Below are 23117 nucleotides of genomic sequence, written 5' to 3'. Positions count from 1 at the left end.
TGGGTTTGGTTTTGGTTTGTGCAGTCTGCTATCAATGCCAATTAGCTGCATCAAGTACTTACAGAGCAGCAACGTTTGACTTTGTGAGGCCTGCCTCCTGTCGGCCTCTTCTTCTTCATCCCTCCCACTGGCTCCCACGCCCAGAGACCTTACCAAATTCTACCCTGCCTTCTTCTAATAGCCACCAGGAAATGGTCTGAAAGCCATTCACGGAAAGACTGAGATGACCCATAATAATTAGTATATTTGAGTATTAAATACAGAAATACATTGACCTTCGTCACGTCTCTAGACTTCACCCTTTGGCTGGGCCTCTGGTGAGCACCAGGACAAACAGTGCTCAGCAGCACTATAAGGTCGGTGCTGCCATTACCCCATTTTACAGCTGGGAAAGCTGAGGCAGAGTCAGCTTTCCCCTCAGGACTTCTGCTCCCCTCCTCTCTACATCCATTTAGCTTCCCGTGTCTTCGCTGTGGAGGGCTAGCTGGACTCAAGCCTGTTCTCTTCAGGCCCATTCTCCCCATCCCAGGAAGAGAGGCCCTGAGAACTTGTTTCCAACAAGACAGAGCAGTTGTGAGAGACCAGCTGGGCTTAGTGCCTGAAGAAACGTTAGCACATTCGATTACAGACTTTCCCCTTGAATCTCTGAAGCCTGGGCGAGGCTGGTTGAGCTGGAGGACATCTATATGTTTGCAAATCGATTTCACTTTACATAATGATGTATATTGAGGCTTTCCAAGTGCCAGCATTTTACAACTTTACAACCATCATCAGAATGAGTTCCCATTTTACAGATGAGAAAACGGAGGCACAAAGAGGTTGAGTAACTTGCCCAAGAGTAAGTGGCAGAGCCAGACTTTGAATGCAGGTGTTAGGATCCAGAGTCAGCACTCTTGAATTCTATGTTCTATTGCTTGATGAGATCATTAAAAATTACAGTGTGGCCAGGGGTCAGCAAACATTTACTGTAAAGGCCCTGATAGTAAATATTTTAGACTCTGCGGGCCAGATGGTCTTTGTGGGTCAGATGGTCCCTGTTTCAATTATTCAACTCTGCCATTTTAGAGAGAATACGTAAAAAATGAGCGTGGCTGTGCTCCAATAAAACTTTGCCTACAAAAACTGGTGTGGTCTAGATTTAGCTCTTGGGCTGTAGTTTGCAGACTCCCAGTCAGTTCTGAACAAAATACTGTTTGGTTGCTCACCAGAACAATTATTGGCCCCTTAACTGACAGTTATTAAGCACCAGCTGTATTTCAGGCACAGGGACAGGCCCAGCCACAGTCCTTGGAGGGAGATCCCAACTAACAATCACATACAATGCAGCAACCAGCCTGCAGCCACAGATGCAGCCCGGAGGGTGGTGGCCCTCACTGTGTTTACCCTCGTGTCCTACGTTCTTTCTAGTTTAAGTGGGAGCCAAATTTTGTGTCCAAGTTTCATTTGCTTCTCATTCTTCTCCCCACTGGAGACAATTGGATGACCAGTGGTTTCGTGTGCAGTGTTGAGGGGTCAGTGGTAGAGTTCTTGACCTCCATGCGGGAGACCTGGGTTTGATTACTTGCCAATGTAGCTCATGTGCAGCCACCACCATCATCAGAGGAGGCTTATGTGTCACTACGATGCTGAACAGGTTTCAGCGGAACTTCCAGACTAAGATGAACTAGGAAGAAAGGCCTGGCTATCTACTTCCAAATGGATCACAGGATCACAGGATCAAGGTTTGATCTGCAGCCAATCACGGGAATGGCGAAGGACTGGGCAGTTTTGTTCTGTTGCGCATGAGGTCACCATGGGTCGGGAGTTGACTCAGTGCAGCTAACACACACACACACACACACACACACACACACACACACACACAGTGTCGTGTACCTAAGAATCGCCTGATGGACTTGATAAAAATGTAGAGTCCTGGGTCCTACCTGGCTCTGATCAAGCTGACCTGGGCAGGACCTTGGAACCTGAGTTTTATGGAGCATCCCTGGTTGTCCCCGCGGGTGGTCCCTGGGGCTCTCTTTGGGCAATAACCTTGAAAGGCCCCCGGCAGGAATAAAACACCTAATTCAATAGAGTTTGGGAAACTGCATCCTCAAAAATCCATCAAAGAGCTTTTGTTTTTAAAATACAACCTTCATATAAGAAAGTTCATTTCAGTGATGCTGCTAATTATGAAAGAAAGAAACACCTTGGATGATTTGTACCAGCATCTCAATGAAATGAATTATAGGCACTTCAGTGGAACGCCAGGCAACCACAAAAAATATATTGAGGATGTTTAGCCGTTTATTAAGTGGGGACAGCGGGTGGCAAACAATAGGTAAAGTGTGAACCATCATTTTATGTTACAAATACATATATAGATAAAAGTCTGGAAGGATTGTCAGCAAAATGAGTGGAGATGTTTCTAATTTATCTGAAATGAAAATGAAATACTTGTTTATAAAGAAGAAAAAAAGTTAAAAGGAGCCTTCAGTAAATAGCACACATCAGCGTGTACGTATGTGTGTGTGCGTGTGCATACGTGTGTGTGCGTGTACATACTGTGTACATCTATACTGTTGTCATCAACAAAGATGGAGCAACAGCCGACCAACAGCAGAGCACATGCAGACGTGAGGAAACGTGAGGTGAGGCGTGGGCTCACTCCTTCACGACAGCACGAGGTAACCCCGGCTCTCTCAGTCCCAGTGTTCGAGGTCCATCTCTCAGTCTCCTCAGAGGCGCTCCGTCAGTTCCTCTCAGTCTCTCTCATGTTTTCTAGTTTCTCCTTCTCTTAGTCTCTCTCTCGCTCTCCGCCTCTCTCTCCCTCAGTCTCTCTCTGCCTCTATCGATCCTCCGTTTCAATCTCTCTCCCTTATCCCCACCCCAAGGACCGCAGAAGAATTTATGGGATTTGGTGTGAGCACACCGCCAAGTAGCAGCAACTTTATTTCCACACGAAGCGGGTCCATAGAGCTGAAGTTGAGGCGCTAGGGAAAACGGGCGGATAGGAAACGGCCCGGGCTTGGTTTCGAGTCCATGAGCCTGTTCAGCCACTCGATGTACCGGGAGACCCTGGTGTACACCCCAACGTGGCCTATGGCTGCACAGCCCTGGCCCCAGCTGACAATTCCTGTCAGGTACCGCGTGTTTCGGTACTTGGTGACGTGCGGGCCTCCGCTGTCACCCTTGCAGGCGTCTTTGGTCCCATCCAGGTAGCCGGCGCAGAACATGTTCTCTGTCAGCACTGGGGAGTGGGCTGTCCTTTGTGTCTGCTCCTTACAGTCCTGGGTCATCAGCCTGGGCACATCTACGGTCATGAGCTCAAGGGCCGTGGCGCCCCTGTCGAGAAGCTGGCCCCAGCCGCTCACGGAGGAGAAGCGGATGTAGGCCAGAGTCTGCTCCGAGAATTTCTTGTCGGGCAAACAGAGGGGCACTACATAGTCGGTGAAGTTCGCCGGCATCCTCAGGCGCAGCAGCGCGATGTCGTGGTCGGTCTTGCCGGGAACGTACTTGTCAGGAACGGTGATCTGAGCAATTTGCCGTTCTTGCTCATCACCATCCTCTTCACGGAAGTCATGCTCACCTGAAAGGAAACAGACGGCTCATCGCGCGCTACCTGCCGGCGAGTCGTCTCCATCCGAACGCTCGCATTGCTGCTGTGTCCTTGGCCTCTCACTTTGCCCCTCTGGATTGAGACTGCTCTGAAAGGGGAAAATGCTCCGCTTTCAGAATCTGGACTGTGTTGGAGGCCTCCTTTAGGAATAGGTAGGCGAGCCCTGCACCCAGCTGTAAGGGAAAGTTCAAGCAGAGTCTTTCCCCAGATGGTAGATTAGAGTCTAAGTCAGGGCCATGTGGGAAGAATGTGAATTGAGGGGTACAGCTGGAGCATGAAGTGCTGAAGGCAGGTGAGGAAGAGGTATTAGGCTTTGGACGGCTGTGGATAGCAGGAGGAGAGAGCGGTGCTCAAAGTCCTCCACAGTTCTTCCCAGACAGGGCCTGACCCACCTCGGTTGCCCTCATCTTGTCTTGGGTCCTCTTCTTGCCCATAAACCCATCAGGCAAAGGCCTTGCTCCACAGATAGGCTCCCGTAGGGGGGCTGCATCCTCACTGGGATCAGCTCTCGGCACAAGTGACACGGGGTGGGTAGAATAGCATCTCTCGCCCTATGTCCTTTTTACATTTTGTTCTGGAGTAGGAAAGAGGCTGAGGGGGTTGGTGGCCACAGTGGTGGGAATCCTGTGAGCAGAGAAGTTTGCCCAGAGGGCGAACACTTCTTCTTTTGGGGAAGTTAATCTGGTTATGAAGTGAGGAGTTCAAGGTCCAGAATCTTAACCCCAGTTATCATTCAAGAACTGCTTTTGAGTCAGAAGGCAATAAGGACGATACTTACCCAACACCACTGTCACATCCTCCCAGGGCTTTAGTCTGATCAATCTGTCAAAACAGTGGGCCGCAGAGACCACCCAGGAGGCATCAAGCAGGGCTCCCCCACACAGCAGTATCCCACGCACCTTTATCACAGCCTGAGCCAGGACAAAGCATATATTCAAAGGTCAGATTATTTTTATAGTTTCCTTGATTTCTCACCTTCCCATACACCCTTTGGGACTGGCTAACATTTAAGATTCATTTCTGAAAGCCTGACATCTTCAGAGATCCCTTCCTGGGCAAAGTTGTGGACCTCGGCTTCACTTTGCATGAGCAGGCAATTCCCCTCTTATCTAGCTGAGACAGTCTCAGCGGACTGAAAATGCAAGTATAGTGGGCTGACAATAGAACTAAAAAGCAGTTGCCGTAGAGTTGATTCCAACTCATGGTGACCCCATGTGTGTCAGAGCAGAACTGTGCTCCACAGGGTTTTCAATGGCTGGTTTTTTCAGAAGTAGATCTTCAGGCCTTTCTTCCAAGGTGCCTCTGGTTGGACTTGAACTGCCAACCTTTTGGTTAGCAGCTGAGCTCGTAACCACTGTGCCACCAGGGTTTCTGAGGTGCCAGTAGGTGGGTTCGAACCATCAACCTTTAGATTAGCAGCTGCATGCAAACCGTTCTCACCGCCCAGGGACCTGGTGGGCCCAAGTGGCATTGATGAAAGCCCTCCCCTCTGGCTTCCATGGCTGCCTGAGGAGTGAGGGGCTTAGTGGGCGCAGCTGTGTGGAAAACAGGTAGGGTGAGGGCAGGGCGGGGCCTGATGCCACCAGCCCAGCAGTTGGTCTAGAAGAGACCAAGATGGTTGCCCATATGACTTTGCTGAGGAGACTTGAGAGAAACAAAGCTGCTTGTGGTCCTGGTTTACCTGACCTCAGGTGTCATGTCAAGGACAGACACACGATTCTAAACTTTTTCTTACAAAGTTATTATACATTTACTCTTAAAAATTCTTAAATTTTTAAACTTCGGGTGTCACAGAAATGAAATGAGTAATGATAAGCTGCTATCAAGTCGGCCCTGACTTATGGTGACCCCTACCCCCCCGGCCACGGGATGAAACGTGAGCATTAGCTGACTGTTGGAAGCAGATCATCAGGCCTTTCTTCCTAGTCCCTCTTAGTAGAAAAGCCCCTCTGAAACCGGTTCAGCATCATCAGCAACATGGAAGCCTCCACTGCCAGACAGGTGGTGGCTGTGCCTGAGGAGCATTGTTCAGGAGTTGAACCTGGGTCTCCCGCATGGAAGACGAAAACGCTACCACTGAACCTCCACTGCCTCCCCAGAAAGGGCTCCTGATTTAGAGTTCAGACCAGTACGTCTCAAACAATGTGCATCCCGGTCACCTGGGGCTCTCGTCAAAGGCAGGTTCCGATTCAATGGGGCCTGAGACTCTGCATGTTTAGAAGGTTGGCAGGGATGCTGCAGCTTCTGTTCCGTGGACCACACTCTGTAGGCTTAGGCTACGGCCCCTTGCGGACTGGACTCAAAGGCGGACTCAGAGAGGCACCCCGAGGGAGCTATTATTCCACAGACTCAACCCCACGAGGGTGGAAAGCTTTGGCTGCCTGAAAGGAGGAAAAACTAATTTCCTTTACAGCTGGTCAATTTTTGTTGTGGCGCTCCAAACCTCAGCTTTCAGAGACAGTTAGCAGAATGGGAAGGCCACGAGTTTGGAGTCAGATAGTCCTGGATTCAGATTCTACCTCTGTCATCTATCAGTTGTGCACCCTCAGTTTTCTCATCTGTAAAATGGGGATAAGAATAGTATCTGGTGGTGAGGTGGTATAAGGGTTAAGCGAGATACTATAGAGACCGGGACGTTGAAACCATTAGATAAATGGTAGCTGTGTTTAGCACATCTTTGTAAAATTCAAAATAAAACCCACTGCCATAGAGTCAATTCCAACTTACAGTGACCTTAGGTGATGGAATTTAAAATACATAATCCATTTAAGCACTTTGCATGTGAGCAGGGATGTCCTGTGCCCTGGTGTGTTCTGTGGCTGGTCTGCCTTTTTTCTCTTTGAGGGCTGTTGATTAGCTCTCATTCAAAAGTCTTCAAACACTCCAGGGCCTGGAAATCCTGCAGCCAGGGGAGAATCAGGGAGGGAAGACACGGTTCTGAGTGGCCCCGTCAGGCCAGGGAGACTTACCTGCCATGGACACTCCCCTTTGGGACACAACCTGCCGCCCACAATTCGGCCTTGGGGGCTGCTGCCATCTCTTTTTTCTAGAACAGGTATTTTTCCACACGGATATTCAACTGTATAAAACAAAAGTCAGCAAGACGGGGATTTATGAAGGATGAATGTGCTTGTGAGTAAAAGGGTTAAAAGCATTTGCAGTCTGAGATCTTGAGGCTGTGGCTGCTGGCCTCCTCTGCTAGCACTGAGCAGGTCCGAAGGACCTGCGGGGAGGCCTTCCGGGCTCAGAGTTGGGGAGGGCCGGCTTCCATCTGCCTGAGCCCCAAGCAGATGCCGTGGTCAGGGGATCTGCTGGGCCTGGCTGATGGAGCCTGAAGCTGGAGGAGAGGCCTTGAGCTGCTAGGTGGAGAGATGGGGCAGAGGACGGCTTGGGAGGGAACAGTCCTACTTCTTGAAACTAACACCTGCTGCTCTCTGACTCACAGCGACCCTGTAGGACAGAGTAGGGCTGCCCTCTAGGGTTTCTGTAATCTTTACGGAGCCCTGGTGGCTCAGTGGGGAGCCCTGGTGGTGCAGTGGTTAAGCGTTTGCCCGGTAATGAAAAGGTCAGCAGTTCAAATCCACCAGCCGCTCCTTGGAAACCCTGTGGGGCAGTTCTACTCTGTCCTATAGGGTCACCATGAGTCATAATCAACTTGACGGCAATGGGTAATCTTTACAGAAGCAGACAGCCACATCTTTCTCCTGCGGAGCGGCTGGTGGGTTCGAACTGCCTACCTTTTGGTTAGCAGGCTAGTACTTAACCACTGCACCATTGGGGCTCCTTTTCTTGAAAGTAGGTTCTGCTGAATTTTCAAGGGAGAAAATGTGTTGCTTGAATTTACTAAGGGGTGAATAATATTCTATCTAAGGATTAACCAATATTGAGAACAATTGTAGTTCTATTTTTTTTATTGTGCTAAGTACTTTTTAAAGTATTTTATTGTGTGTATATATACATATATCTCAACACATTTGCCATTTGAACCATTTTTAAGTGTACAGTTTGGTGACATTAATTACATTTATCATGTTGTACAACCCTCTCTGCTATCTAGCTCCAAAAAGTTTTCATCACCCCAAACGGAAACTCAGGACCTCTTAAGCAATAAGTCACCATCCCTCCCTCCCCACAACCCCAGCCCCTGGTAACCACTAACAAACTTTGTTCTCTATGCATTTGCCTAGTCCAGATATTTCAAATAAGTGAGGTCATACGATACTTGTGTCTGATTCACTTTCCTTAGCATAATGTAGTGCTATTTTGACCCCACTCATTTTTTTTCAGTCTGCTCCAACGAAGTCCTTGGAGCCCCGGTGGCACGGTGGTTAAGAGCTCGGCTGCTAACCAAAAGGTCAGCAGTTCGAATCCACCAGCTGCTCCTTGGAAACCCTGTGGGGCAGTTCTACTCTGTCCTATAGGGTCGCTATGAGTCAGAATTGACTTGATGGCAACAGGTTTAATAAAGTCCTTGGGCCAGGAAAAAAAAAAAGTTTAGAGGTGGCAGGCTAAACTTCAGGCTTTCTCTGCCAGGCGGGGTACATCCACCTGTGAAGAGACACAACGGTGTGGAGTACCTCAGCCTTTGAACTGTAGCCCTGGTTAGTCTGAGGTGGGTTTGGAGAAATCATCGCTTTTCTAAAGATGCCTTTAAAAAAGTTTGGTGTCTCAAATTGTGCAGCAGGAGTCACAGACCTGGGTGTGGATTTACTAGATTCAGGAAACCCTAGTAGAGGTCCTGAGAGCCTCTGGGGTTCCAGGATATGGAATTAGAACGAGGCAGACAGAGTCTGTCCTAGAAGCGGGTGGGTGCCTTGAGAACCACCCAGGCAGCTACCTCCCGTGGGGCTGGGGCGGGTTGACCTTCTGTCCTGGTTCTTGTGAGCTGTATGTTGCATCCCCTGATCACTGTGGCTCTGGCCCACTCTTGGGTGGGGACAGCCATCTGACCCTTGGTCTTCCTCTTTGCCTCACTATGTCATCAGCGCCTAGTAGACCTCAGTAAAGGTTGTGCCCCCCCCCATCCTTCAGCCACCTGAGCTAACGTGCAGCGGGACAAGGATTGGTGACTGGCTTATCCGGCAGAGAACAGTGAACGCAAATAAGGCAACACTGCGCCCTGGACAGCCAGCGGTCCCTGAGGGGCTGTTACCTGTGGGTGCACAGGACACCCCGTCGGCCATGAGCGCGTAGCCATCGTGACATCGGCAGGAGCGCTGGGTCTCTGGGTTGTCACTGCAGTACTGTTCACAGCCCCCGTTTTCATTCAGACAGATCAGCTGGCTGTTTTTGTCTGAGAATAGGAAGGGATAGCTTGAGAGGGGGCCACCTCTGGGGTCAGGGAAAGCCAGCAGGGTACCCCTCTCTCCCTGGGGACAAGCAGCAGATTTCTTCCAGCAAGGTGGCACGCGGCTGTGACCAGCAGAGACTGGGTGTGTCACAGCCTCGGCTCTGAGGGTCCATCTGGGCGGTATGACCTGGAGGTAGGGAAAGCCGCTTTGTCTAAGCAGCCTCGCCAGCAGGGCTGGCTGTGATGGCGTTTTCGGAACAAAGGGATGAGCATGAGGCAGCACCCAGGGATTACCACACTTCCCAGAAGCTGATGGAGAGCTGGGGAGCGCCCTGTGGGAAAAGTAGCTTGTACAGTGAAAGTATCCAACTTAGGCAGTGACCTGGCCAGGCAAGAGGTCCAGGGGGTTGAGACTTCTTCAGCCAGACCTCTGTACCCCAGTGAGCTGACCCAGGGACACTTAGTCCCAGCACTGGCCGTTGGTTCAGACAGAAAATGAGGAGAGTTCAACGTGGCTTTGAAGGAGAAAGCCTTGGTTGTGGAAACTGTAGTTGGTTCAGAGTATAAATTCAGGATTCCCGGCAGTGAAGGCTGTTTTGGAAGATTTACAACCATGGTGGGTTAGCATCAAACCAGAGAAACCAATTGCCATCGAGTTGACTCCAACTCATGGTGACCCCATCTGTGTCAAAGTAGAACTGTGCTCCACAGGTTTTCCAATGGCTGATTTTTTGGAAGTAGATCACCAGGTCTTTCTTCTGAGGTGCCCCTGGGTGGGCTTGAACCATCAACCTTTCGGTTAGCAACCGAGCACATTAACTGTTTGCTCCACCCAGGGATCCTGTTTAGTATCAAAGTTTGGGAAGAAAGACTGAAGCTTTCTAGCCCCAGATAATCTACTAAATGAGACCAAATCTGTTACCCTTGCGTTGATTCTGACTCATGGAGACTCCACGTATTACAGAGTAAAACTGCTCCATAGGGTTTTCTTGGCTGTAGTCTTTCCAGAAGCAGATCACGAGAACTTTTTTCCACAGTGCTGTTGAGGGGTGGGGCTCAACTGCCAGCCTTCAGGTTAGCAGTTGAGCGCAAATCATTTGCACCACCCAGGGACCTTAGATAGTTGACAGGATACGTGTCTCGTTAGCTTTTTCTTAACCATTTCTGGGCTGTGGCCATTGAAAATGGTGCCAGGGCCATCCTTGTCTTCCATGTTGACTGTTCACATTTGCTTGATCCAATGGTCCCAGACTGTCCTACCATGGACCAACCATCCTTCAGAGCGCGTTCCGGCCACCAGAGACACCAGGTGAGAGGCTACTCAAGCCCGCTGGGTGGTTCACTGAGACTGGACTTGACAGTGAAGACCCACACGGCCCAGTGTTACTAGCAGTGGTTGTGTGATGGCAGGAAAATGACCACGCACTGATGAATACAGGGAAGGGAAGGGAGAGAGGCAGAACTGAAATTTTCTTTAATGGCCCGTCATACATAAAAAATGACGGAAGCTGATACTCTAAAATACTAATAGTGGCTAATTGCCGTTCTTGTCTGTTTTACAATTCAGTTATCATGTAAAATTTTAAAATGATAAACTCCTAATATAAACATACTTTTCTGACTATTGACAAAAATTGTTCAACAAAACCACAGTTAGATATCCTCCTCATCCAGGACTCAAATTCTTCATTATAGAAACTGATACAAATCAAGGATGGGGGTCAGGAGGTCACAGATAAATTTTGAAGGATTTTTTTCATTGTTATCAGTAATTTACCAAAAATATTAATTTCCATCATTAGGAAGAAATACTAACAGTAGACAACCTGATGGAGATCTGGCAAAAGGATGCCTCCAGGGGTTAGAGAAAGGATAAAAAGTACACAGCAAGGCTGGGTCCTTAAGTGGGTCTTGGGGAGCTGTGAACCCCTAGAAACTCTAACGGATGTTGTATCTGTGGATGTTTGAATTCTGTGTGTCTGTGTGTCTGTGTGTCTGTGTGTCTGTGTGTATATGGGCATATTTCACGGAGCCCAGAAATGCGCACAGATGATCCAGTGGTAGAATTCTCACCTTCCACGTAAGAGCCCTGGGTTTGATTCCCAGCCAACGCACCTCATGTGCAGCCAGCACCCGTCGGTCAGTGGAGGCTTGCGTGTTGCTGTGATGTTGAACAGGTTTCAGCAAAGCTTCCAGACTAAGGCAAACTAGGAAGAAAGGCCTGGCAATCTACTTCTGAAAACCAGCCAATAAAACCCTAGAGAACACAATGGTCCGACGCATAATCGAGCCTACAATGAAACCTGGGGACGGCACCCCGTTGTGCATGGGGTCGCCCTGAGTCAGGGCAGCTAACAACCTCAACAACAGAAAAGCAAAGAACCACCGGTCTCATCCCAGTGTGAGCGCAGGAGAACCCCGGGATGTGTCTTACTGACATCGTCTCAGGCAGCGACAGAGGCAGGGAAGGCTGGCTCCTCGGGAGGATTCTTCATAACAAGGGATCCATCACGGGGCTGCCCTAGTAGGTGAGTCTGAGGGACCAAAGTTTCCTTTTACATATTGTCCAGACCTGCTGGAGAGGCGGGTCTTCAGCATTCCTTACATTTACTCAATACTCCTTATTACTCAAACATGCCTTTAGGGCCTTTATATCTGCGACTCTTAAAGACTAACCTGAGATCAGACTTCAGCGTCAAGCTGTGTAATGAAAGCGTGTCTTCGACAACTGAGGAGTAGCTGCGTTTCTTAGCAGCAGAGTTATGGTGGTGGGGGAGGTTGAATTTTGTGTGCGTGCACAATAAATGTTCCCTGATCCAGCCGATCTTAAACTAAACGAGAATGAGTATTCACTTTCTCTTGTTTTCCCTAAAGAGTTTTTAAGCAACTACTGAGGTGTTCTGTCAGACACACGATACATTACTCGTACATCTGAGTAAGAGCTGGGGACCGTTTGGGACTCATGCTGTGCCCAGGCATGGTGGCCAGCATTCTCCTCCCCTGGGGGGGCCACTGCTGTCCGTAAGTGCCGTTCCACGTCCTCATTCCCTGGGCTTTACCTGCGGCAGCCGACAGCGAGCAAGGAGTAGAGCTGTCACTTCAGTCCCTCTCCCGGTGTGACATCTGCACCACAATCGAGCACTCACCTTAGGGCAGAAGGCGGACGTGGCCCAGAAAATCTCATTCACTATCAGAATGTACTCTTCTGCAGTAGAGAATTAACCTTGCCCAGAAAGAGGTCTGGCCTCTGCCCTCAGCTCCTGGGAGGTGATCTGTAAGCCCCTGGAATGTCCTGCCTGAGAAGGGGCCTAGGGCCACACTGGATAGTCCATGCTAACAGTGTGATTTACGGTGCAGGCTTGGGGCCACAGTGGTATCAGCTCGACCTCTGGAGGCGCTGGAGACTAAAGGTCAGCCACATGGGTGGTCAGCCATATACATGAGACTGAGCCCCAATAAAAACCGGGGATACCGAGGCCCAGGTGAGCTTCCCTGATGGGCAGTAGACCATGTGTATTGTCACACACCACTGCTGCGAGAAGTCAGTGCTGTCCGCGATTCCACTGGCAGAGGACAACTGGAAGCTTCATGCTTGTAACTCTCCTGTGCTCTTCCTGTGTGCCTTTTCCCTTAGCTGATTTTAATCCGTAACCTTCTGTTGTAATAAACTGCACCCACAAGTATAGCAGCTTTCAGTGAACACCCTGAGACCACCTAGGGGTGGTCTCGGGGACTCCTGAACTTGCAACTGGTGCCAGAAAGGACAGTGGGATGGAGAATTCCCAAACTTTGCGATACTTTAATATTTGAAGATGAAAAAAAATATCTGTAATATCAAGTAGAGAAGGTAAAGTTTACCAAAACTGTCTTGGCTGATGGGATGCGTAGGAGCTAGGAAGTGATGTAGTGACTCTCACCTCTGCCTTTCCAGGTGTATCAGAATTCCCAGTGCTGGGGACCCAAGATTTTTATATTTCTCAGAAGTGGACATGGGGTAATAAAGTTTGAGAATTACCATCTTAGAATCCTAGATTCAAGACGGTCACATTGGAAAGTCACCTAAATCAGTATCTAGCAGAGCTTGATGCCCAGGCTGGACGGGTCCCCATACTCGGCCCGAGGATGTTCACCCAGAAGCTCAGATGACCAGGCTGTCTCCCACCAGATTCCCAGGGGCCCCTGTTTACAAACTATGGGATGGGAAGTGGGGCTCACTTGTCTCACAGTTCCGACCCTCAAAATCATCAAGGCAGAAGCAAATGTAAGACTGGAGCTGGTCCACACAGGAGCCCCCGTTTTGGCACGGGTTGGAGGCACACTGGTTTCCATCTGTGGGAAGAGACAGGACTGGTGAGTTTGCTGAGGAGTTGGTGTGGGGTGGGGGGTCAAAATGGGCCATTTGTCTACTCACCGTTATAAGCAACCCAGAACTGCATCTGAGGGAACGAGAGGAAACCATGTCAGACACACATCCACCAGAGGCAAACACTTACTGCAGCCCCTGGATGAACGGAGGAGTCTGGATTCACGGATGTCGGCGCGGGTGTGTTGGGGTGGGAACTTCTGACTTGGGGCGCTTTGTGATGGATTCAGGAAACTCTAGAGTTTCCTGTGGAGATGAGAGGTGGTCTCATCTAGCGGGGTGCTGAGTCACAATCAACTCGACAGCAGTGGGTTTAGTTTGGTGTTTTGGTTGGATGTTGACTCTGCCATCTGCTAGCCGTGAACCTTGGAGGAGACACATAAGCTGCATTGTCTCCTCTGACGAGTGGGAGCGATTGTACACGTAGGTCTGACAGGAGGGGTACATGCAGTAATGGATATAGGAGCATTTCATAAATTGCGAAACTAAACCAAGTCAATTCCAACTCATGGTGACCCCATGTGTTACAGAGTAAAACTGCTCCATAAAGTTTCCAAGGAGCAACTGGTGGATTCAGACTGCTGACCTTTTGGTTAGCAGCCAAGCTCCTAACCACTGTGCCACCAGGGCTCCATAAATGCAAAGGAGTCCCACCAATAAAACTGATTCCTGAGATGCCTTTTGGCCAACTGAACTTACACCTCACAGAGTTTCTGTGAGAACAAAAAGCAATGGGAAGTGCTGAAAACGTTTTGAAAAATTAAGTGGTATACAAATGCAAGATGTGAATATCCTCAACTTGTCTGGAAAGAAAATGTTGACCTCTGTCTTAAATAGACCCTCTTCTGGTGAGTGTGAGGCATGGGGTAATCACGGCTGGTGAGAAAAGGCAGTGACCAGAATCACCAACAAACAGCAGTTACAGAGGACCGTGCACGCTTGCCCTGGAGCTCCTGACCCTGGCGCCTGTCTTCCTAAACAGACAACAGTAGAACCCTCCCTGAACCCCAAGCCCTTGTCTCCCATCCTAACCTGAGCCCACACTACTGGTCAAAATTTTCCAAGGGATGTGATACAATTTAAGTATGCATCTTATAGAAAGTGAAATAAAAAATGAGAGGGCTCTAACCATGCTGTCAAAGCGCAGAAGGAGGAAACAACGTTTCCCCTAACTGTTGCTTCTTCATAACGCTTCCCTAAGGAGGGGCCCCCTGGGGAGGCAAGTCAGAGAGGCTCCGCCGAGGCCAGTTTGTTACCTTCAGCTCCATCAACAGCACCCTCATATTGCACAGGCAGCCCTGGGATCTTCTGGGCTACTTGGGGGACCTTCCGTGGAAAGGTAAGGTACACACCAAGTGTGCTTGTAAACTGTGTTTCCTGGTGCAAAATTAGGGTGCATGGTGTGGCAGAGAGCAGGAGAGAGCGAGCACATCAGAGGGCGGGCGGACCTGAACACAGCAGAAGATGTGGATCTCTGCTTGGGGAGAACCAAGTCATCCTTCGGGAGGAAAAGAAGCCCAGACAGGGCGGGGTAGTGTATGATGGAGCTGTCTGTGTATTCACCCGGGTGAGGGCACTCACAGCCACAGCAATGGAGAGGCGTGGACTCCAGGAGACAGGAGCACCCCTAAACGATCATCTAGTGCAGCCACCGTCTCAGAGAATCACACTGACTCTGCTCAAGTGGAGCAGAAGGCAGCCTCTTTGACGAAGTACTTACGGTCCTCTCAGTGCTCTTGAAGATCTCCCTGGCTTCCTCGAAGGAGCACAGTTCCTCCTTACACTCTCTCTCCAGGGACCCCGATCGCAGTTCTTCAAAGAGTGAGTTGGCTCGCCTTTGCCTGTGTAAGACACTGTTGGCCTCCTCCTGGTTTATGAAGACTGAGAAATGGAAATCCCGTGAAATGCTCAGCCATCTGCCACGCCAAAATGGCACGGAAATCATTCAGTGGGTATTTTCCTATTTAGCAACGGGAATCCAAAAGGCTTCCCGCCTTCCCTGAGTGACGGCCGGCTCCTCCTCCTTGCTTACGTAATTCAGAAGGCGCTGGGCCCTGGTTCCCCAGCAGCCTCCTCTGTCCCTGCAGGCTCGGGGCTGGAGGCTAAGGACACAGCCTACCTGCCTGGCCGAATCCTAAGTTGAGGTATGACTTCTCGTGTATGGCCAGTGAGATGTGACATGGATTGCCAGGCCTTTCTTCCTAGTCTCTCTTAGTCTAGAAGCTCCTCTGAAACCTGTTCAGCATCACAGCAACATGCAAGCCTCCAGTGACAGACAGGTGGTGGCTTTGTCTGGGACTCAAACGTGGTCTCCGACACGGAAGGTGAGAAGTCTACCATTGCACCCTCACTGCCCACACATAAGGTTAAGGGGGACTTTTTTTCCCTCTAAAATGAAAGAGATTTTAGCATGACTGTATTTCTGGGGAACGGATCTGGTTCGGAAGGAGAGGTTGAAGACATGCAGGGGAAAATCAAAGAACGGGAGTGCCAAGGAGCGGGAAGAGATGGATGAAGGGGCCAGATGGGGAGTTTTGTCCTGCAGGAGGAGAGTGGAGGTTGGGGGAGATAGAGACCCACATGCCACCAGTAGCCTATTGGAGACTACCTAGCTGCTCAGTGCCCTAATGCCTAGCTCTTTTCTGAGATTCAGGCTGATCAAAACATGCCTGCCTTGTAGGCATTTCCTCATGATCTGCTGGGTGATGGCATTTATTCATCATTTCATTCATTCACTCACCCTCTTATTTAGTCATTTGACAATCTTTTACTGGGCACATACTTGTCCTAGGCACTAAGATTGCATGAAAAGATAAAAGCAAGTACCACATGCTGTCCTTGAGGAATTGATTTTAAATTAGACTGAAGTGCTTCTGGCTAATTTTTTTTTTTTCAGAAGTAGATCGCCAGGTCCTTCTTCCTAGTCTGTCTTATTCTGGAAGCTCAGCTGAAACCTGCCCACCATGGGTGACCCTGCTGGTAAATTTGAATACCGGTGGCAGAGCTTCCAGCAACACGCAGGCCCCCACAGTACAACAAACTGACAGATGTGTGGGGGGAACTGCCAGAAATTCAAGCCCGATTCAGAAGAGGACGTGGAATAAGGGATGTCACTGCTGGTGTCAGACGGATCCTGGCTGAAAGCAGAGAATACCAGAAAGATGTTTACCTGTGTTTTACTGACTATGCAAAGGCATTCGACTGTGTGGAGCATAACAAATTACAGATAACATTGAAAAGAATGGGAATTCCAGAATACTTAACTGTGCTCATAAGAAACCTGTACTTAGACCAAGAGTCAGTTGTTTGAACAGAACAAGGGAATACTTCGTGATTTAAAGTCGGGAAAGGTGTGTGGCGGGGTTGTATCCTTTCACTATATTTATTCAATCTGTATGCTGAGCAAATAATCTGAGAAACTGGACTATATGAAGAAGAATGTGGCATCGGGATTGGAGGAAGACTCATAAACAGCCTGTGATATGCAGATGACACAAGCTTACTTGCTGAAAGTGAAGAAGACTTGAAGCACTTACTGATGAAGATCAAAGACCACAGCCTTTAGTAAGGATTACACCTCAACATAAAGAAAACAAAAATCCTCACAACTGGACCAATCAGCAACATCATGATAAAGGGAGAAAATATTGATGTTGTCAAGGATTTCATTTTACTTGGATCCACAATCAACATCCATGGAAGTAGCAGTCAAGAAATCAAATGACTTGGGGCCTGGGGACCATAGTTTCGGGGGACATCTAGGACAATCGGCATAACATAGTTTATTAAGAAGATGTTCTACATCCCACTTTGGTGAGTGACATCTGGGGTCTTAAAAGCTTGGGAGCAGCCATCTAAGATACATCAATTGGTCCCATCCCACTTGGAGCAATGGAGAATGAAAAAAAAAAAAAAAAGACATAAGGAAAATACTAGCCCAAAGGACTAAAGGACCAAATGAACCAGAGACTCTACCAACCTGAGACCAGAAGACCTAGATGGTGCCCGGCTACCACCAATGACTGCCCTGCCAGGGAACACAACAGAGAGTCCCGGACACAGCAGAAGAAAAATGTAGAGCAGAACTTAAATTCATGTAAAAAGACCAGACTGAATGGTCTGAGAATGACTGGAGGAACCCCTGAAACTATGGTCTCCAGACGCACTGTTAACTCAGAGCTGAAATCAGCCCGAAGCCCACTCTTCAGATCAGACGGGACTATAAAACAAAAAATCATAGATGTGAGGAATGTGCTTCTTAGTTCAGATATACGAGACCAAATGGGCAGCTCCTGTCCAAAAGCAGGATGAGAAGGCAGGAAGGGACAGGAACTGGTTGAATGGACACAGGGAACCCAGGATAGAAAGGGGAGTGTGAGGTGACATTGTGGGGATTGCAACTAATGTCACGAAACAATATGTGTATAAATTTTTGAATGAGAAATTAACCTGAGCTGTAAACTTTCACCTAAAGCACACACACACACACAAAAAGAAATCAAATGTCGCATTGCGTTTGGCAAATCTGCTGCAAAAGATCTCTTTAAAGTGTTAAAAAGCAAAGATGTCACGTTAAGGACTAAGGTGCTCCTGACCCAAGCCATGGTGTTTTCAATCGCCTCATATGCATGTGACAGCTAGACAATGAATAAGGAAGACTGAAGAATTGATGCCTTTGAATTACAGTATTGGTGAAGAATACTGAATATACCATATACTGCCAGAAGAACGAACAAATCTGTCTTGGAAGAAGTACAGCTGGAATACTTCTTGGAAGCGAGGATGGTGAGACTTCGTCTCACATACTTTGGACATGTTATCAGGAGGGACCAGTCCCTGGAGAAAGACATCATGCTTGGTAAATTAGAGGGTCAGTGAAAAAGAGGAGGACGCTCAATGAGATGGATTGACACAGTGGCTGCAACAATGGGCTCAAGCATAACAACAATTGTGAGGATGGCGCAGGACTGGGCAGTGTTTCATTCTGTTGTACACAGGATGGCTATGAGCCAGAACCGACTCGACGGCACCTAACAATAACAAAGTGCATCTGACTCATAATAGCTGGTAAAGGTATTCCTGGAGCCCTAGTGGTGCAGTGGTTAGGCGCTCGGCTGGTAACCAAAAGGTCAGCGGTTCAAATCCACCAGCTGCTCCTTGGAAACCCTCTGGGGCAGTTCTACTCTGTCCTACAGAGTTGCTATGAGTTGGAATCGACTTGATGGCAATGAGTTCGGGTTAAGGAATCCCGGGATGAAGGTAACTTCGCATCAAAAAAGCTTTCAGAGAATCAGAGACAAATCTGAACATAAAAAAGTAATACATGATTATTGTGGAGAATTTGGAAAAGACAGAATAGAATAAAGAAGGAAATGAAAAATCACCCACTATCCTGTTAATAGTTTCTTGGTTGCCGTGAGTGGGAATCGACTGAGTGGCAGCTCGGACCTGTGGTGAAGGACACCGTGTAGCTTTAGCTCCCTCACGAGCAGGGCATGCTGTCCGTGGGCACGTGGGGGTAACTGCAGGGTAGGGGCAAGCGGACGCAGTTCACTCAGATCCCATCTTAATGGCCTCAGGGCACCAAGGACAACATGAACCAGAGTTTGAGGGAAAGAGTTTGCAGCTTGTTTCTACTTAAGTGACCACAGCAGGCGACTTAGGTCCTTGAAAATCATTACAGGAACGACAACAGCTTATGTCTGCATGGGCTTTCCAGCTTATAAAGCACAGTCTCATACTGCCTCTCATTCAGGCTGACACTTTGTCAGGAGGCAGGGAAGGTACCATTTTCCAAATGGAGGAACCAAGGCCTAAAGATGTGACTGGCGAGGTCCCCTAGCCGTGTGACCGAGCATGAACGGAAACCCAGTGTCCCCACGCAGCTGTCCCTGACACCGTCCTACCGAGAACCTGGGGAGTTGAGCCCGGAGCTGCCTTCGCCACACTGACAGCTCAGTGAAAGTGCAGAGCGTGGCCACCATGTCTCACTCTCCAAACTGTCCCCAAATTCTGTGCCTTCGATCCAACGTCATGGTGGCAAATTCCCACAGGTTGGCTAGGAAAGCACCACCAGCTCTGAAAAGTTCTTTGAAAATAATTCTGCCCAAACCTGTGCCATCAAGAACAATTTTCCCTCCAGTGATCCGGAAAGGAAAACTCAGATCAAACCAGAGCTGCCAGCAATGCTCCTGGTGAAGAGGAGCGTCAAACATAAAGATGAGGTTTTAGAAGGGTCTTAAGACCCACTTTCCAGATTTGCTGCAAACAGCTCAACCGTTCTGAAAGTTTGTATATGGGGTGGGGGCACCGAAACATACCTGCGGTCAGAGGACGCTGAAAGCTGAGCAGAAAGCAGAGAAAGGCGAGCCTGTGGGAGTGGGAAACCATGGCGGACTCTCGGTGGTGTTATTCCCTATCTGTTGACAGTCCAGATGGACACGGTCTGGCCAAAGTTCTCGGCCCGAGACACTGAGCGAGGAAGGATGGGGGAGGGGAAAGGGACAGGATGAGGAAATCGCCCGGCAAACAGAATTGAAAGCTACATTCGGTCATTGATTCTTAGTTTGTCTTCGTTAGCTAGCGATGAGTGGGTGGCTCCAGAGAACAGAGGTGTTGTTTTACGGTCCTGGAGTCTAGGTGTCTGAATTCAGGGGGCAAGGTTCTTTCTGGCCGCTCTAGTTCTAGGGGAAAACCTTGTCTCGGCTTCTGTAGCCCCAGGCTAACTTCCTCAGCTGCTGGTGGATGTATGTTTCGTTGGTGTCTGTCTTCCCCTGTGTGTGTCTGGGTCCATTCTTTCTCATTAACATAATGAGGGAAAACTCCTATTTCCAAATGGTCACTTCACAGGCCCAGGAGTTAGGACATCAACATACCCTTTGGGGGACACAATGCAGTCCATAACAAATAAACCACAACCCATTGCCGTTGAGTCGATTCTGACTCATAGGGACCCTATAGGACAGAGTAGAACTGCCCGATAGGGTTTCCAAGGAGTGGCTAGTGGATTTAAACTGCCGACCTTTCGGTTAGCAGCCAAATGCTTAACTACAACACCAGGGCCCCACATAACAAATAGCTGTTGATAAAATCCCTGATGTCAAGCAACTGTGCTAGAACGGGAGATAAAAAATGAAAACAACAAAGCCCTTGCACCAAGGAACATCGTCTTAGGATACTAGAGAGATTCATTCCGACTTTTTTTGGTTTTTTTTTCAAAGCAAAACTGTTTCTTGTTCTGAAATTTATATATTTAGATGTGTATCTGAAATACACACTTCAAATGCAATTGAGAATTTTGAAGCCCTTAGGACATAAGGCTGCAAGTTGGGAAAACGATTTAAGCTACAGACGAAAGATAGTACACCACAGCAGTAATAACAGTAAGAGTGTATTTCAGGTGTGAAGGTAAACTTTGAAGAAGGCTGCAGAGGGGACTGTCCGTAGGCCCGTCCACACCTTTGAAAGGAGTTGCAGAGGAAGCTGGCTTTCTTAGGCAAGATTTAGATGAGCCCAAAAAGCCATGCCCAGGAGCACCAGGAAGAGGAAAACTGCCCCCTAAAGCAGAGGCCCAACCCATCCCATTTCGATTGCAGATGGTACCCGCTAGTGCCTCAGTTGGTCCAGGGGCTCATTTCACTGCTCTCCTGTACCTTGGCCGGAAGCTAGGGTAATCAACTGTCCTAGTTTGCCCATAACCTAGGAGTTTCTCACGACGGGGAACTTTCAGTGCTAAAATCGGGATTGTCCTGGGAAACTGGGATGGTCTGTCACTCTAGTGTGTCTCACTAGGAGTCAAGGTTCCTGGGTGGGCCCAGAGTGAGCCATGCTCCGTGGGCCTGGGCTGACCCTTCTGGAGATAAATAACCTTTCCGTGAATTGGTGGAGACTGGCGACACGGACTCTGCTCATTTAGAGGCAAAGGCCCAGTCCCTGCTCTTCTGGTTGGAAGCTACTCACTCCAACAGTTTCTGACTGGGTCCTAGCTCTACCACCCCAAAGAGAAGAGTCAGCTCTTTGAGATACCATGTTTTACGGATCACCTCTGGAATTACTAATTGTTACTATGAATAATTGCCTAGTTTAAGAACTTAATTATATAGGAAGGAAGGCATGGAGAGAGAGAGGGTGGATTTCCCTGCTTGACTCTTCCTCATACCCACAGCCCTTTTAAGCGACATTTCTCAGCCTTTGCCATCCTCTGATACACCTCGGTCATTGTAGGTGGAGCTTAAACTCTGGAACATGATAGGCCTGGGTTGGAGTCCTGGCTCAGCTTTCTCCCAGTTTGTGGAGGAAGTTATTCATTCCTTTGAGCCTAGTTCATAATCTGTAAGATAGGTCTAATGCCACCTTCCTTCTAACACCAAAAAAACCCAAACCCGTTGCCATCGAGTCATAGCAACCCTATAGGACAGAGTAGAACTGACCCATAGGGTTTCCAAGGAGCGGCTGGTGAATTCAGACTGCCGACCTTTCAGTTAGCAGCTGAATGCTTAACCACTGCACCACCAGGGCTCCACCTTTCTTCTTCAGGGGTATTATTATGTCTGGCACATGGTAAGTGCTCAGTAATTGCCCTCTGTCATCACGTCTCTTGTTCCCATTGGCCTGCTGCATGCTGGCTTAGTGCCTGAAGGGAGAGTTTCCTGCCACCTTCCAGAAGCAGCCTGACTCCTGTCTTCTCAACCGGAGCACGGCCCGGTCACCAGACTCCTTGGTTTCTCTTGGAGGTGAGATTGAGCAGCGTGTGGTTCAACCTGACTGCAGGCTCCAGTAGGGTAATAAGGCTTGCTTCTGTGGGAAAAGGAATGCTCCTTCTTGTAGTTGTCAAAATGTCATCATTAAATTAGGGTTTCGATGGACACGCAATCTGCCGGGCAACATGGCAGCCGGTGAATTCATGGCAACGTATGTTGGACAGAGCCCCCAAGTCCAAGGGCTGTCTGTGTCCTCCAGACCCGTGGCTGACTGTGGCTTTGCAGAGCTGTTACTTCGGCTGAAGTTTGCTGCCCGACACTTCACCCAGTTCTCGCAGGTGACCTTTTGTAGTGAAAGGATGACCAATAGTAGGTATAGAAACCCTCCCCAGAAAACCCATTGAAATCCTACCCTAGAATTCCTTGGCAAGGAGGAGGAGAGGGGAAGGGTGAAAGGGGGCAGGTTGGGGTGAGAGGAAAGGCGAATGGAGGAAGGTATGTCTTTATAAAAGCCCTCCCACCCCAGATGAGAGCGGAGGGACCCGGACAGAAGTGTGGTGGTGGCTGTGGAAGGCCTCTGGTCCCTAGCCTTTGGCACTCTTTCCTTTCTACCGAAATTAAAGTCTAGCAGCCTTCAGAGGAGGCGGCTGGGGTCACAGAGGAGTCTCAGTTAGGACTGTGTGTGGCTGTGATGCTGAACAGGTTTCAGCGGGGCTTCTAGACTAAGATGGACTAGGAAGAAAGGTCTGGAGATCTACTTCTAAAAATCAGTCAGTGAAAACCCTGTGGATCACAGCGGTCCATCCACAACTGGTCACGTTCCATCGTGCATGGATTGCCATAAGCTGGGGACCCACTTGACAGCAGCTAACAGCAACAACAACTGCTGTAACAAATAGCACCAACATTTCAGTGACTCAACATTTGGAGGGTTTCTTTCTTTCTCAGGTCACAGCCCAATGACGGTTCACAGTAGGGGAGGGTGGAGGCCCACGCAGTGGCTCTGCCTGTCTCCAGGACCTTGCACTGGAGCCCTGAATCTGGCAGACAGAGGAGGGGCAAGAGAGATTGTGGATATTTTGTTCAAGTTTTTCAGGGGCTAGAAGACTAAGGCGCGCCTGACCCAAGCCATGGTGTTTCAATCCCCTCATATGCATGTGGAAGCTG

At 49.0% G+C, this 23117-nt stretch overlaps 1 protein-coding gene across 1 annotated transcript; it reads right to left on the bottom strand.

The window, feature by feature from the left end:
* Positions 1-2972: 2972 nt before the first annotated feature.
* F7 (coagulation factor VII) lies at positions 2973-19690 on the bottom strand. The gene is made up of 8 exons (XM_004382961.2): positions 19572-19690; positions 14972-15132; positions 13300-13324; positions 13104-13217; positions 8751-8891; positions 6568-6677; positions 4377-4509; positions 2973-3568 (listed from the first exon to the last, which is right to left on the bottom strand). Exons 1-8 carry the CDS (start codon positions 19639-19641, stop codon positions 2973-2975), a joined length of 1350 nt encoding a protein of 449 aa, XP_004383018.1. The 5' UTR covers positions 19642-19690.
* Between the last annotated feature and the right edge of the window lie 3427 nt (positions 19691-23117).

Source organism: Trichechus manatus, unplaced genomic scaffold (genome assembly GCF_000243295.1).
Source record: "Trichechus manatus latirostris isolate Lorelei unplaced genomic scaffold, TriManLat1.0 scaffold00102, whole genome shotgun sequence".
Classification (NCBI taxonomy): domain Eukaryota; kingdom Metazoa; phylum Chordata; class Mammalia; order Sirenia; family Trichechidae; genus Trichechus; species Trichechus manatus.
The sequence above is the reverse complement of the archived record's forward strand: the minus strand, read 5'-3'. Positions and strand labels throughout refer to the sequence as shown.